Consider the following 14,175-nt stretch of genomic DNA (forward strand, 5'->3'; position numbering starts at 1 on the left):
TATTTTTGCGGTGGAAATAGTATGTAGAAGCGACCTACGCGGAGCTAAATCTTCTCTCCCCCGCATCGTTCATTGCCTGCATGGGTATGTTTCATCTTTGAAACTTATTCAACTTACATTGGCTTTACATTATATAACTTGACAGTATGACTCGCAATAAATGAATACAAAAGTACAATCAACGTGATAAAATACATTTTGCGACCTATTTGCCGAAAAGTCAAGTTGAAAAGAATATGCAATATTTTTTTTATTGGAAATAATATTAATAGAATTGATATACTGTTGTAATCTTCTAGTTATTGATTTATTTACATTTTGAATTGGGAAGATTATCCGGGGTTACGGGGGATTCAGAATTATGTTTTGAAGATTTTTAGAAAATACGTTTACAAAATATCTTTAGATTTTTTTCAGATTTGTCAGATTGTGGTGAAATTTTAGCTTCCAGAATAAAAAAAACCCAGGAAAAACAAAACGCCTGACCGACCGACCCTAAAAGGTCCGTTCGCCCGTAGAACAGGGTTTTTTTCAATAGCCTGAAGAGTTTGATTTAAAGAATACATGCCCACCCCTCTTATCCCACATACACCACCCCATATCCGACCCCATCGTCCCAACCCCACACCTGATGTCAAATGATAACACCCTGGATAAAATTACGTTGCTCTTCGCACGTCCTCCGTGTACCCCAGCCAGATTTGTGTGCAGATGATCAATTTTAACAATACACCCCAATACGTTCATGCTGCCACACGGGGTTTGATCGAAGTCAAAACCAATTCATGTTCTGACATTCAACATTAAAGAAACGAACATTTTGCTCCGGGGTTTTGTGATGAGCATGAACCACACATTATATCACATTTCATCTTTAGTTTAAAGCGAGTGTGTCGGTTCGTCTCGGCATATTAAACGTATACATGTAGCTGTATTAAACTAAGGATACGGTATTATACTTTCAGTAAAATAATGCGCTATTTGCATCTTTCATGAGAGACAATCTCGTCTTATTCAGTGGCGGCGCCAGGAATTTTTTTTCGGGGGGCATTAAGGGGGCAAAGTGAATTTCAGGGGGCAAAATCAACAAATTTTGCGCAAAATTGCAGCAAAATGTAGTAATTTTCGTAATTTTGGGTTTTTACTGGGGAAACAAGGGGACAAGAGTTCTGACTGGGGCATTTTTTCCCCCTCATGCCCTCCCCCTCCCCCCGTGGCGCCGCCACTGCGTCTATTTCGGAAATTGGGATATAAATTATAATGAAGACATTTAACAGGTGAATCCCGACTTGTCGTGTTTAAATGATTTTGATTACATTTTATCAAGTTTATAATAACCTACTGCAACTTTTCAAAGAAATCTAAATTTAATTTGCAGGCTGCATGTAACTTAAGGATGGTTACAGAATGTCAGGTATGTTATTATGTCCTCGTCCGAGAACCGATGCGACTTCTAATAAGCTACGAATCGAGTCATTTAGTCATTTTGCTTAACCAGGCACCCTAAAGTTCAGATTTTGGTTTTTTTTAAACAAATGTACTGATGAGAGCACGGTGGTGCAGCGGTACGGGCTCTGCCTCGAAATCGGAGGATTGCGAGTTCGAGCCCCGGCAGTAACATCGTGTTGTGCAATTAGGCAGAGCATGTCTTGGGCATTGTATGGCACATATTCAAACGATAGCGGAATGAAATTAGTATAAGCTCTTTGATATACGTGAAAGGCGCTGTATAAAATGGCAACATTAAATTTGAAAGCAAGCTAATAACGTCAAGATAATGTCATGAAGTCGGATATCATGGATAACATAGGCCTGTGAACAATTGACGCTATAGGCCTATATTTAGGGATCCCGGGGGTGGGGGTTCTCCCTGGCCTGGTTGAAGGTATACGGGGGTGTGTCGGTTCTGGGGACAGGTATATTTTCAGTAATTATGGTATATCGGTGCCTGTGGGTTTTCAGTAAAGACCAATGCGCCCAATTTGATGCATTTGCAAATGTGCTCATAAAAGCACCCAATGTGGGCACATTTTGGTGTTTTTGTGAAATATTGGTATAAGCCCTACTGATGGGTTGCAAAAACAGCTAATGGTAGGTATAGAGAGGTCGGCATCTAAAAGGCAAAAAGACAGAAGTTATGAATGAGATATAATTGACAAAAAGTTGTAAGAGTTAGATTTTGTTATATGGACATGATGGGTGTAGGCGCGAAATTATTGAAGGTCAGGTCAAGGTCATCCGAGGTGAATTGAGTGTAGATTGTCAGATTATCGATCACAATTCTGCGTTGATATGATCACCTTTGAGCAGCAAACATTCTTATTTCTTAAGGTCGTCTGAATATAGCCTAGATTGTTGGATGGTCCGTGAAACCCGGTGGATGTGATTTCCATTGAGCCCTTTTTTATACGTCTGAATTGAAATATAGACCTACCGTAAAACCTCATCTATAAGCATATAGAATGCTTCTGATGAAAGCTAAATTAATCCAGGTGCCATTATGGAGTTTGAGCAAATAAATGGCACATCCGAGCATATACGAACAAGTGTAAAAACAGTGTTTAGAAAGTGGTGGCAAGAATGTGTTTAGAAACATTATGTTTAGAATATGGATGTCAGATGTTTAGAAATTAAACACCATCACTGACCAATGTTGAGAAATTTGACACATGATGTTTAGCTTTTAAACATGTTTACAAAGTGGTGGCAAAATTGTGTTTAGAAAAGCGTTTTGCTCTGTTTTTACAGTGTATTATTGTAAGACCAATCTTTTGAATTGGCATATTTACGCTAGTTTCGTATGAACTTAGCTTTCATCAAAACACTATATATGCTTGTAGACGAGGTTTTACGGTATTTAGAACACATTTTTGAATTCAGCTTTCAACATGAAAATTCTTGAGTATTTCCTAGTATGTCATTGGTGGTATTTACAAATAAATACCGATATTTCCCACCCGATTTGGTTGTGCCACACACAAAATTACTAACATTCCAAGTACTTGTCAATTCAAAATTATGAAGCATGATCTTTATCCATGGCGTTGTCTTTTTTTAAAGACAGTTCTTGTTTGATAACGGTCTATTTTGAACGGGCTTTCACCCTAATAGTTTTGTCAGCCTCGTACGTCACGTGACGTGTATCCTGTACCGCCTGATCCTAAATGATGAATCTTAATTGAACTCTAAAACCCCGTCTAAAACCCGTTATTAAAAGGATATATTTCATTTTCAACTTTTTGTCAAGAGTGCTATTTCGGTGAACAAATAATTACTTTGAAATAACATATTTTATGGGCACAAAAGCGATAATAATTATTAACCCTGAATGTGCCTGATATGCGTATAAATCAGTTTCCATGGTAACTGAATTTGATTATGCCAACCTTGACATAAATTGTATTTTTATGTAATTTTAACCCATCGCTCGCAAACATTATTACTAAGTACTTCATGTATTTAAGAAATATACAGTAATGAACTTGTTTGGATTAAAAAAAAATATTATCTGTTTTGCCACATGAAACAGCTAAATAATAGTCCTGATTCCTGTAGTTAGCACTAACTGGCAATAAAGGTTTTCAGGGTGTATTTCGTATGTAGTGACAATCAAGCCCAAAGAATTCTACAAAGAATAATTTCAATTTATGCATTCTAAGCTTTTTGAAGATTTTGAGTGGTGTTCAGCATTTCTCAAGATAAATTATAAAATGGCCGTGGATTTTAAAAGATATCATAGAAATAAAGCGACGAGGAAGGTTTTTTTTTTGTTTTAACATTTGCCATATGGGATCAACAATAATATTAAATAACATTAGACGTTCCACCACCACCTCCTCCTCCTCCTCCTCCTCCTCTCCCCTCCTCCTCTCCCTCTCCCCCTCCTCCCTCTCCCCCTTCCTCCTCCTCTCCCCCTCCTCCTCTTCTTTTCCTCCTCCCCTCCTCCTCCTCCTCCTCCAAGCAGTCAAGTTATCTCAATCGATAAGGCGTTCGACTATGGTCATTTACAAAATTGAGTAAGTTTGAAACTAACTGCTAATTTTCTCGTTGTAACCCATACGAAACTCAGGGGGCTGATCCTGGCTGCGAAGGTCAATTGTGGTGTGTCTAGGGTGTGCGCTTCTTAGCTGCAAGTCCATGTGCTATTGTTTAATGGAATTGTATGAGGCCGTAGCGTAGTGGTAAGCGACATCGACAACCTGCAAAGTGTGCTGAGGCTTCTAGATCAACGTCTAGGCAATGTGCGTAGCACATTATATAAGTCACTACGTTTTTGTTTGTTGTTTTTTCCTCCTCTTCCTACCCTACCTATCATCATTATCCTTATCCTAGCTCGTCATTATCAACAACTATAAACAAAAACAGAACGACGTCATCATCATTTTATGTATTGCGAAGCCCGGGTTGTGAAGACGCTAAAAAATTGCTTTATTTCGGTTCATGATTTGTTCTTTCCTGAATTGAAACATAATGTAGAGTCGTTCATGTTGCAGACTCCCTGTAAGGAAATCCAATTGCAGTCACAGTGTTCATTGACTTAGTTAAAGGACCTCTCGAGGGTAGCCTAATTTTGTCAATTAGGAAATAATGTCCTGCAGACACCAAACAAAACGGTTCTAGGAAACATTTGCACAATTACATTTACCTATACGTTCGACAAATTGCTTAAAGATACCCTTACCACACTGTACCTACTCATGTTGCCGTGAACGATGAACATTATACATATGGATGCCGTACTATTAGTGGTCAAGAAAGTTATGTTCCCTTTATAAAAAAAAAATTGTCACAAATTAATGTATCATTATACTCGAAGTAAACTTTTAAAATCTAATGGTATGTACTTAAAGTTTATGTAACTGGAAGGTTATATATAAGATATATTTTGTTTTTCCAAAAGACCTAAAAATTTAGGTCTTTGGGGGAAAATAATGTGTATCTTCAATATACGAAAGGTTAAAATTTCCAAATGACCGTCGGCTTTTCCTCCCAGCTACATAACCTTTAAGTACATATCATTAGATTGATAAAGTTTGCTTCTAGGACTGTTGAATATGAAAATATCAATTTTTAATCATTTGCCATAAAATGTGTATTATATCGCCAATTTCAAAATATCAAAATTATTTGATATCATCAGGACATTCCTCCTATTCAGAATGCAATTCGATATGTCTGATGTGCTATCATGTCCCACAAAAATACTGCACAAACATTGTTATCCGATCCCTTTAATAAGTTAATGCATGAAATTCAATCCTTATTTCTTCAGCTTTAGGATACTGAGGAGGGTCCATTGAAATGAATGTTCAAAGTTCAAAGTTCAAATTTATTTTATCACCGCTTGTAACTTAATGTTTCAGATTTCCTATGTTTAGTTTTTCTCTTTTTTTTGCTTCTTTGTTTTTATTTTTACTGCGCTTTGAGTACAGCACACAGTGTCATCGCCCCGATATCTTCATGGCAGAAAATGCCATGGTAGGTTGAATCCACAGCCACGGATGGCCATTGTGTTTCCACCTGTTTAATAGTTTTTAAATGCATAGTGGGCTGAAGGACATCCGACTAAGGCTAATGACATTAGCCTGTGACTGACCTCTGTACGGTCAGCGAGCATACATTCGCCATTGTCATCTGCTTATAGACTGTCTCTACGATAGTCTCTATACACAGCCAGTTTGTGTCAGTCGGTCTGACACTCGTCGATCCTGTATGTTCGTGATAGCCACAAACAGTCTGGCCCGAGACTACCTCCACGAGGTCTACGCTGCGCTTTTTAAAATCTTGAATTTTGGTCGCTTTTTCAGCTCAAGACGTAAGCTACTCTCTCAAAGCGCAAACTAATGACTATCATATATGTTCAAAATATATATTCAAGTGCAAGGAACCACATCTGGTTTCTTTATACGAAATCATTTACGGGAGATATTCATCATTTTCCACCCCGGTATCCAAAGATTTATCGTCTGAATATCAATCGTGCATAGCACATTTACGTGTATCGATCCCGTGTATTCATTTCAGTGTCTCTGGTAGTATAATAACCGGGCGATGTCGGTGTGCAGCGGAAAAGGCGTTTTATAAGTGTTGGTTAATGTAATGTAATGTAATGTAATATTAAACGCCTTGATTTTTACAGGCATTTTACTTTAAAGAAAATTACAATTGTGTGAAAATCAAACTTTTGAACAAAATTGCTTTAAATCATTTCCCTTCCATGTTTAATAAACATGATTGAGGCGCAGTCTTTTGACCTGAGGAGGGGTGTGTTCGTTCATGTGTTCGATCCCGGGCGGTCATCACTAAATACTTCTTACGCAAATTAAGTCCACGGCGAAACTGTTCTTGATTCCCATCGTTTATGCTAACATGGTTTATGGATTGGATTAATCTTGAACTCGACGCAATTTCATTTCTGCTTTTTGGAGGGCATATCCTCCATACCATGCCATATATATTCGATCGGAACCTCCACTCCTATACACACCATTTAGGTTTACGGGACCACACGACTTGTACCACCAAGCACCATTCATCAATTGTGCGCAATTGTCAGCAGCATAATCATTGTCACGGTCAAACGTAGAGAAAGCCATGTTGTTATTTGCTGTTAAATAGTCTTTCATGTTATAGCCGTTGCCCCTATATGACCCAATGGAAAGCGAATAGTTGGACGAGGAATTACCCAGCTTAAATGAATCATACACAGCATAACCAGTTGGTGATATTATATCAATCCTCAGAACCCACTTCCCGGTCTTGACCAATCTATATATTTGCTTCAAACCCATCCAATACTCCCAATCTGGACTTCCAAAGCCTTCCTCATATTCCTGCCATCCGCGATAAAAATCCTCCGTTCCATCAAAGCGTCTATGAAACACAGTCCATGCAGTACCTTTGAAATCAAACTGACAGTATACCGGGAAAGATCCCAAATTGTCATCTGGTGTGATGGTATAAGTACCACTTTCGTGAGGACCACGTAGTGCAATGTCTTGACAATCTCTTGCCGGTGGAAGTGGTGTTGGTAGTCTTTCATTCAGCAGATTTGCAACATTTTCCAATACACCTGCCATTGTCGCCACTGTCGATGTCAGGTTACGTATTTGGTCTTCTTGTTGTCCAATAACAAATGCGATGTTCTTCATTTGAGCAGCCATTACAATCTGGTTGTCTTGGATACCGGGAAGAGTCTCCATAAGCGTCTCTGTTATATTCTGCGGCAAGTTGACATCAATGACAGCTTCGTTGTTGGTGCACCCAGTCCCGTAGTACGTATAGAAGCATTCATTGTATGTTGAACGTTTGATTGGACTACTGCGAATATTACTTGTGAGCAATACTACCATACCGATGACGAGGTTGATAGAACTTTTGTCAGCCATCATGAAAAGTTGCATCATTTGTATCAAGGTATTAATGAAAAATCTAAAATTACACCAGTACAAAAAAGATTATCTTTAACGATATATTTTGACCTTTGAGTTCAATGCATGGACAATTGTTACAAAGTTCGTAGATAATGCTTTATAATAGCATGCTGTCAGATATCATGGATCCAGGGAAAAATACGTTTGTTAAATCACATGTTTAAATATTTATACATTTATACAGGGTGATTCAAAAAGAAGTAAACTCATGTTTGTGGCACTTTTGTACGCAATCGAGAAGGAATCCGCTGTAAATGAAAATATTATTGAAAAGAGCAGATTCTGATCGTCTAAATTAAAAATTGAAAACAAGAATTACGCGGTTCGTAATTAAGGTGGCCCCCACACATAGGTATTTGTAAATACAAATAATATGCAATATTCAAATAAGCTCATTAATATTCATAAATTTGTAAATAACATAACACAAAACTATACAGCACATCAGGCCACCATTTCCAATCCACATTTCAAGTTTGAAGTTGTTCAGCTTTTGCGATTAAACTGCAGAGTGTATTAATGAAAATGTATGCCAAAATAGGCAAATTAGCTTATTAACATTCATAAATATGCAAATAACATGACACAAAACTATACAGCACATCAGGCTACCATATTCAATCACCAAACCAAATTTGAAGTTGATCGGTTATTACGTTTCAGCTGCAGAGTGGATTAATGAAAATGTAGGCAAAATATGCAAATAAGCCCATTAATATTCATTCATAAATATGCAAATAACATGACACAAATCTATACAGCATATCAAACCACCATATCCAATCCACATACCAAGTTTGATATAATATTGGATGGTTGAGCATGATAACATATCGGACGAGTCATAAAAATACGGCGAGTTCGATATTTGTATGACGAATCCGATATGTTATGGTATCATGCGAAATAAGCCATCCAATATTATCATTATTAGGCTTTCTTAACTCCTAATAACCCTGACAACATAATAATGATATAATATTGGATGGCTGAGCATGATACCATAACATATCGGATGAGTCATAAAAATATCGGACGAGCCAACGGCGAGTTCGATATTTGTATGACGAATCCGATATGTTATGGTATCATGCGAAATAAGCCATCCAATATTATCATTATTAGGTTTTCTTAACTCCTAATAACCTTGAAAACATAATAATGAAGTTGATCGGCCTTTGCAATTAAACTGCAGAATGGATTAATTAAAATGTACGCAAAATATGCAAATCAGATCATCAATATTCATAAATATGCAAATAACAGGACACAAAACTTTACAGCACATCAGGCTAACATATCCAATCACCAAACCAAATATGAAGTTGATCGGTTATTGTGTTTGGCATGAAAGTTCAAAAAAATTGGCTAATAACTTCGTCAAGTATTTTGATGACAAAGTAAAAAAACTGCGAACTGGCCTTGAAAATAAGATCTTCACATCAGTTTCCATCGAGATTTACAAGAAATGTTCCAGTTCTTTCTCTGAGTTCGAGTTAGTCTCAGAGGACGATGTGTTGAAAGTTATGAAGTCTTCATCCGTAACATCTTGTGGACTCCATCCTTTATCATCTAAGGTGTTTAAGATGGGGGAACTCGTACCAATCATCACAAGGATAGTAAATACATCATTGTCCTCCGGTAACATGTCTAATACTCTCAAACACGCAAACATTGTGCCACTACTGAAGAAACCTGGACTTGATCGAGACGAGTTTGCCAACTATCGTCCCATTTCCAACCTCTCCTATTTGAGCAAGTTGGTCGAGAGTGTTGCCAATCTTCAATCTTCAATCTTATCTGACGATCAACCACCTCCACGGACGCACGCAATCTGCATACAGGCGTTACCACAGCACGGAGACTGCTCTTTTACTCGTCCAAAATGACATACTATGTACAAGGAAACGCTGTTAGTATTGCTGGATTTTTCAGCAGCGTTCGATACCATCGAGCAAACAACTTTACTCGAACGTCTTGCCACTCGTTATGGTATAACTGGTACAGCTAGTAAGTGGATCAAGTCTTATATGCAATCCGTGTGTGTCAGAAATATTGAGTCTGACAGCTTGCCTCTAGTCTATGGTGTTCCTTAGGGATCTGTCGCAGGACCTCTTCTGTTCACACTATAATACAGTGCTCCCCTTCAGGACATCATCAACGCTCATGGCATCAGCAACGTTGTTTACGCGGATGATACACAGCTGTGCCAGAAGAATGTGACGCTGTATTAAGATGGAAGCCAGCATCTCTGATATTAAATCCTGGTGCTCATCAAACAAATTAGTTAAAATGACAAGACGACAGAACTCATGCACTTCTCATCACAATTCAAAAAGGCTACGCTACATCCAACCCTGACTATCGGCGACTCGGTAATTTCTCCATCTCCGCGTGCTCGAAACCTCGGTGTCATCATGGACTCCTCTTTGCGTATGAGCAAACATGTTGATAGTGTCTGCAAATCTGCCTTATTTTATCTACCTCGGTGTCATCATGGACTCCTCTTTGCGTATGAGCAAACATGTTGATAGTGTCTGCAAATCTGCCTTATTTTCGCAATCAGGGAAATCGGGCAGATCCACCAGTATGATAGCAATACCACTCAAACGCTTGTACATGCCTTCGTAACATCCAGGCTTGATTCCACCAACTCTCTACTGTTTGGATTACCACAATGTGAGCTCGCAAAGATACAACGAGTGATACTGCTTTGTTTATATGTTTTGTGTTACTCCCCCATTGGATGTTGTGTCATATTTTCCCTGTTTTTGATTTTATCTATTGCTAGTGTGACACTGTTGTATCCTTTTGGATCCATCCGTTGGTTCCCCGCTGATCAGTTGGAACAGATTTTCCCTGTTTTTATATAAATAAATAAATAAATAAATAAATAAATAAATAAATAAATAAATAAATAAATAAATAAATAAATAAATAAATAAATAAATAAATAAATAAATAAATAAATAAATAAATAAATAAATAAATAAATAAATAAATAAATAAATAAATAAATAAATAAATAAATAAATAAATAAATAAATAAATAAATAAATAAATGAATGAATGAATGAATGAATGAATGAATGAATGAATGAATGAATGAATGAATGAATGAATGAATAGAAAATTTTAAAAAAATCGACCGACCGACCCAGGTGTTGGAACCTAAAGGGCAGGTCAACAATTTTCTTTAGCCTTATCGTTTGTCGATAACCTTTGGTTGCTGGGTCATGTTCTTATCATATTTTTCATATTGGTGGTTCTTGTTCTTATTTGGTACCTATTTGCAATGCTAAAGTACCAAACGTATTGACATTTCAGTCTTGTGTTTGCTTTCAGTAGCTTTCAGTACTTCCATACTATCATTATTATGGCAACTTTCGTAATGGATGCAAATACAGTTCTCATCGCAGTGTTTGTGTTTCTTGTGATATTTTACTTCATCTTCAGGAAATCTACCAACCTCCCACCAGGACCGTGGCGTTTACCAATGTTAGGTTGCCTACCGTATCTAGCCTACTTCGTGTTTCGATTATTTGACTACATCGCAAAGGACTATGGCAATGTTTTTAGTATGCATCTCGCTACAAAACTGGTCGTGGTGGTTAACGATTACGAGTCCGTAAGAGAGGCGTTTCGTAACCCTCATCTTAACGATAGACCAAAGATGTACATTGTGCCAGAAGCTGAAGCAGGTAACATGTACAATTTAGCATGTTTATAGGGTGATTTTGAAAAACAACAAGTTCAGTATTTTTAAACGAGACACGCTCTCATTTTGTTCTTCAGTTTAGAGAGTGCCGGTACTTGAAAGTATTCAACGCCAAAGCAATTTGATTTTCAGGTGAAATAGAACACAATATTCCTTGCCATTTGTTGGCAAAAGTTGGTAAATAAAAAGTACCGGTATATAATAGGACATAAGATTATAGCAGTTCTGGCAAGCTGTGCAACAGCAGAACCATTTAAATAGCCATACGGTGAACCAAAAAAGCAAAAAGAAGCAGTACTAATGATATTCAAACTCACAAATACTAGTCTTTGACAGTGGCGTAGCCACCACTTTTTCAGAGGAGGGGAGACATATTTTAAGGAGGAAGGGGGAAACGTTGCCAAAAAATGGGCTAAAAAGTACAAAAAAGGCCTAAAAATCTTAAATATCGGGGCGGCCACCATCCGGGGGGGGGGGGGTAAGAGGGGACAATACTTTTTACGGGGAGTGGGAGCTGCCCCTTTTCCCCTGGCTACGCCATTGATCTTGGAATCGTGAAAACACGGCCAACTTTGAAAATAACGACAAAAGTATTGGCCTATATTATTCAAGATATTGTTGTGTTATAGTTCATTTTGCTTTTCAGGTGTTTTAATGGCTTGTGGGCACACTTGGAATCGTCAGCGTCGCTTCACTCTCAGCACCTTCCGTGATTTTGGCATTGGTAAATCCAGATTCCAAGACCAAATCTCAACTGAAACAGAACATGTCATCAAAGAATTCGCCAAATATCAATCCAATCCAATAGATCCTCATAGGATTCTAACCATAGCTGTATCAAATGTGATTTGTTCAGTTGTGTTTGGGAAAAGATTCGAGTACCAGGATGAACGATTTCAAGAACTTTTACGCCACATTGAAGCGCAGTTTGAGGCATCTGCATCTGGTGGTTTATTGCATTTTGTACCATTAGTCGCACATCTTTTCCTGCGTTGAAAAGACACACCATACAAACGAATGAACGTTTGGTTCGTTTTGTAAACGAAATCGTGGATGAACATAGGAAGAATTTTGACAGTGAGAATCTTAAAGATTACGTTGACGTATTTCTGAATGAAATGAATGTAGATGATACCAATGAAAATGAAAGCAGTGTCGCTTCTTTGTCAGAAGAAAACTTAATTCATACTGTCATGCAGCTATTTGTCGCCGGCTCAGAAACTACTGTCACCACACTTCGTTGGTGTTTCTTACACATGATAGCATACCCAGACATCCAGAGTCGCGTACAAGATGAAATTGACTCAGTCGTTGGTAGAAATTCTCTGCCGAGAGTGAGTGATAAACTGCCCTTTACAAAAGCTACCATCATGGAAGTCCAACGAATCGCTAGTATCGTGCCTATGGGGGTACCCCATGTTGCAGCGACGGATACGACTTTACGTGGATATTTTATTCCAAAAGGAACAATGATCATATCCAATCTTTGGGCTATTCATCATAATCAGGATACATGGGATGAACCAGAAAAGTTCAAACCTGAGCGATTTCTGGATAGCAACGGAGATTTGTGTCATCAAAACGAATATATACCGTTCAGTATTGGTAAGTACTGATGGTAACGCCGCTTCGACAGGTAAATTCATTCCAACATGCTGTATAACAAATTAATTACAAAGTGGTTTTGCTTTATTTTTGCAATTTCCTATTAAACTTGGCCACATCACTTTTGGTTAAGCTGCTGTTTTAAAAGTGAATGATTGGTTTTGGTACACCAGTTCTCCTTCAAGAAGCCCAAGGAATCTCCTCCGATTACATTTGAGAGTAATTTAGGCGCAACGAGTGCGCCTCTGCCGTTTGAACTAATAGTAACTAAACGTTAAAGGAAGTCTCCGGCAATCACAACATTATTCCTTATATGTTAGAAAAATAATTATCAAGCACGAATCGCATGGTTTTATTTAAAACAAACTCATAGTGACCATAAAAACGAATAAAAACATCCGTTTCTCAACACGCGATATTCAAAATTCCCGGGCGCCGAGTGCAATGACGTCCCAGTAATACAATGAAGGCTGACGACAATTGAACACAAATAGCCATTACGTCATTGCACTTAGACAATTTCGGCGCGGGAATTTTGAATATCGCGTGTTGAGAGCCGACTGTTTTTATTCGTTTTTATGGTCAATATGAGTTTGTTTTAAATAAAACAATGTGATTCGTGCTTGATAATTATTTTTCTAACATAAGGCATAATGTTATGATTGCCGGAGTCCCCCTTTAAATCAATATCAGTGTTGCTAGACTAGAAATTGCTTACAATCGTTTTAATTTTATTATCACTATCCTATTTCGATACAGGTAGACGCGCTTGTTTGGGAGAAAACCTGGCCAAGATGGAGTTATTTGTGCACTTCACGCATCTCTTACATCAGTTCTCCTTCAAGAAGCCAAAGGAATCTCCTCCGATTACATTTGAGAGTAATTTAGGCGCAACTAGTGCGCCTCTGCCGTTTGAACTAATAGTAACTAAACGTTAAAAGCAATACCAGTGTGTTACCAGTTAAAGCAATACCAGTATGTTGCCAAATTTGAAGATTTTAAATGTGTAATTTAACAAAATAAAGCGGATGTGGTGGCTGTGTGTGAAACATGGTTTAATAAAAAAATTCCTTTAAAAAAGGAATGGTGCGCCAAATGTGAGCTTGGTCGTGATGTGGTGAATTCCATGATGTTTAGATTTGGTATTATCATCTGTTTTTTTAATAGAATGAGTTTGTTCTAGGGAAGACGGAAAGATGATTAAATGTAAAAGATATGTGTTTGAGTGGGGAGGTGTATGACCCTTTTGGATTGAAATAAATTGTATTGAAATGAAGCTTCCGTGTCAATTTGTGGTCATGTGGGGTGGGGGAGTTTGTATTTATTGTAGTGAGGATATTGCATCGGATATTGAATATTGTTGAATTTCGTTAAGCAGGGATAAGACTGTTATGATTGATAGTATAGAAGAAATACATT

The 14,175-nt window shown here is 37.7% G+C and overlaps 1 protein-coding gene across 1 annotated transcript; it reads left to right on the plus strand.

Moving 5' to 3' along the window:
* Positions 1-12,269: 12,269 nt before the first annotated feature.
* On the plus strand, positions 12,270-13,694 carry LOC140152304 (cytochrome P450 2U1-like). The gene is made up of 2 exons (XM_072174608.1): positions 12,270-12,756; positions 13,516-13,694. The coding sequence occupies exons 1-2, from the start codon at positions 12,270-12,272 to the stop codon at positions 13,692-13,694; spliced, it is 666 nt and encodes a 221-aa protein (XP_072030709.1).
* Positions 13,695-14,175: the final 481 nt, after the last annotated feature.

The sequence above is a fragment of the Amphiura filiformis genome, chromosome 5 (assembly GCF_039555335.1).
Source record: "Amphiura filiformis chromosome 5, Afil_fr2py, whole genome shotgun sequence".
Classification (NCBI taxonomy): Eukaryota; Metazoa; Echinodermata; class Ophiuroidea; order Amphilepidida; family Amphiuridae; genus Amphiura; species Amphiura filiformis.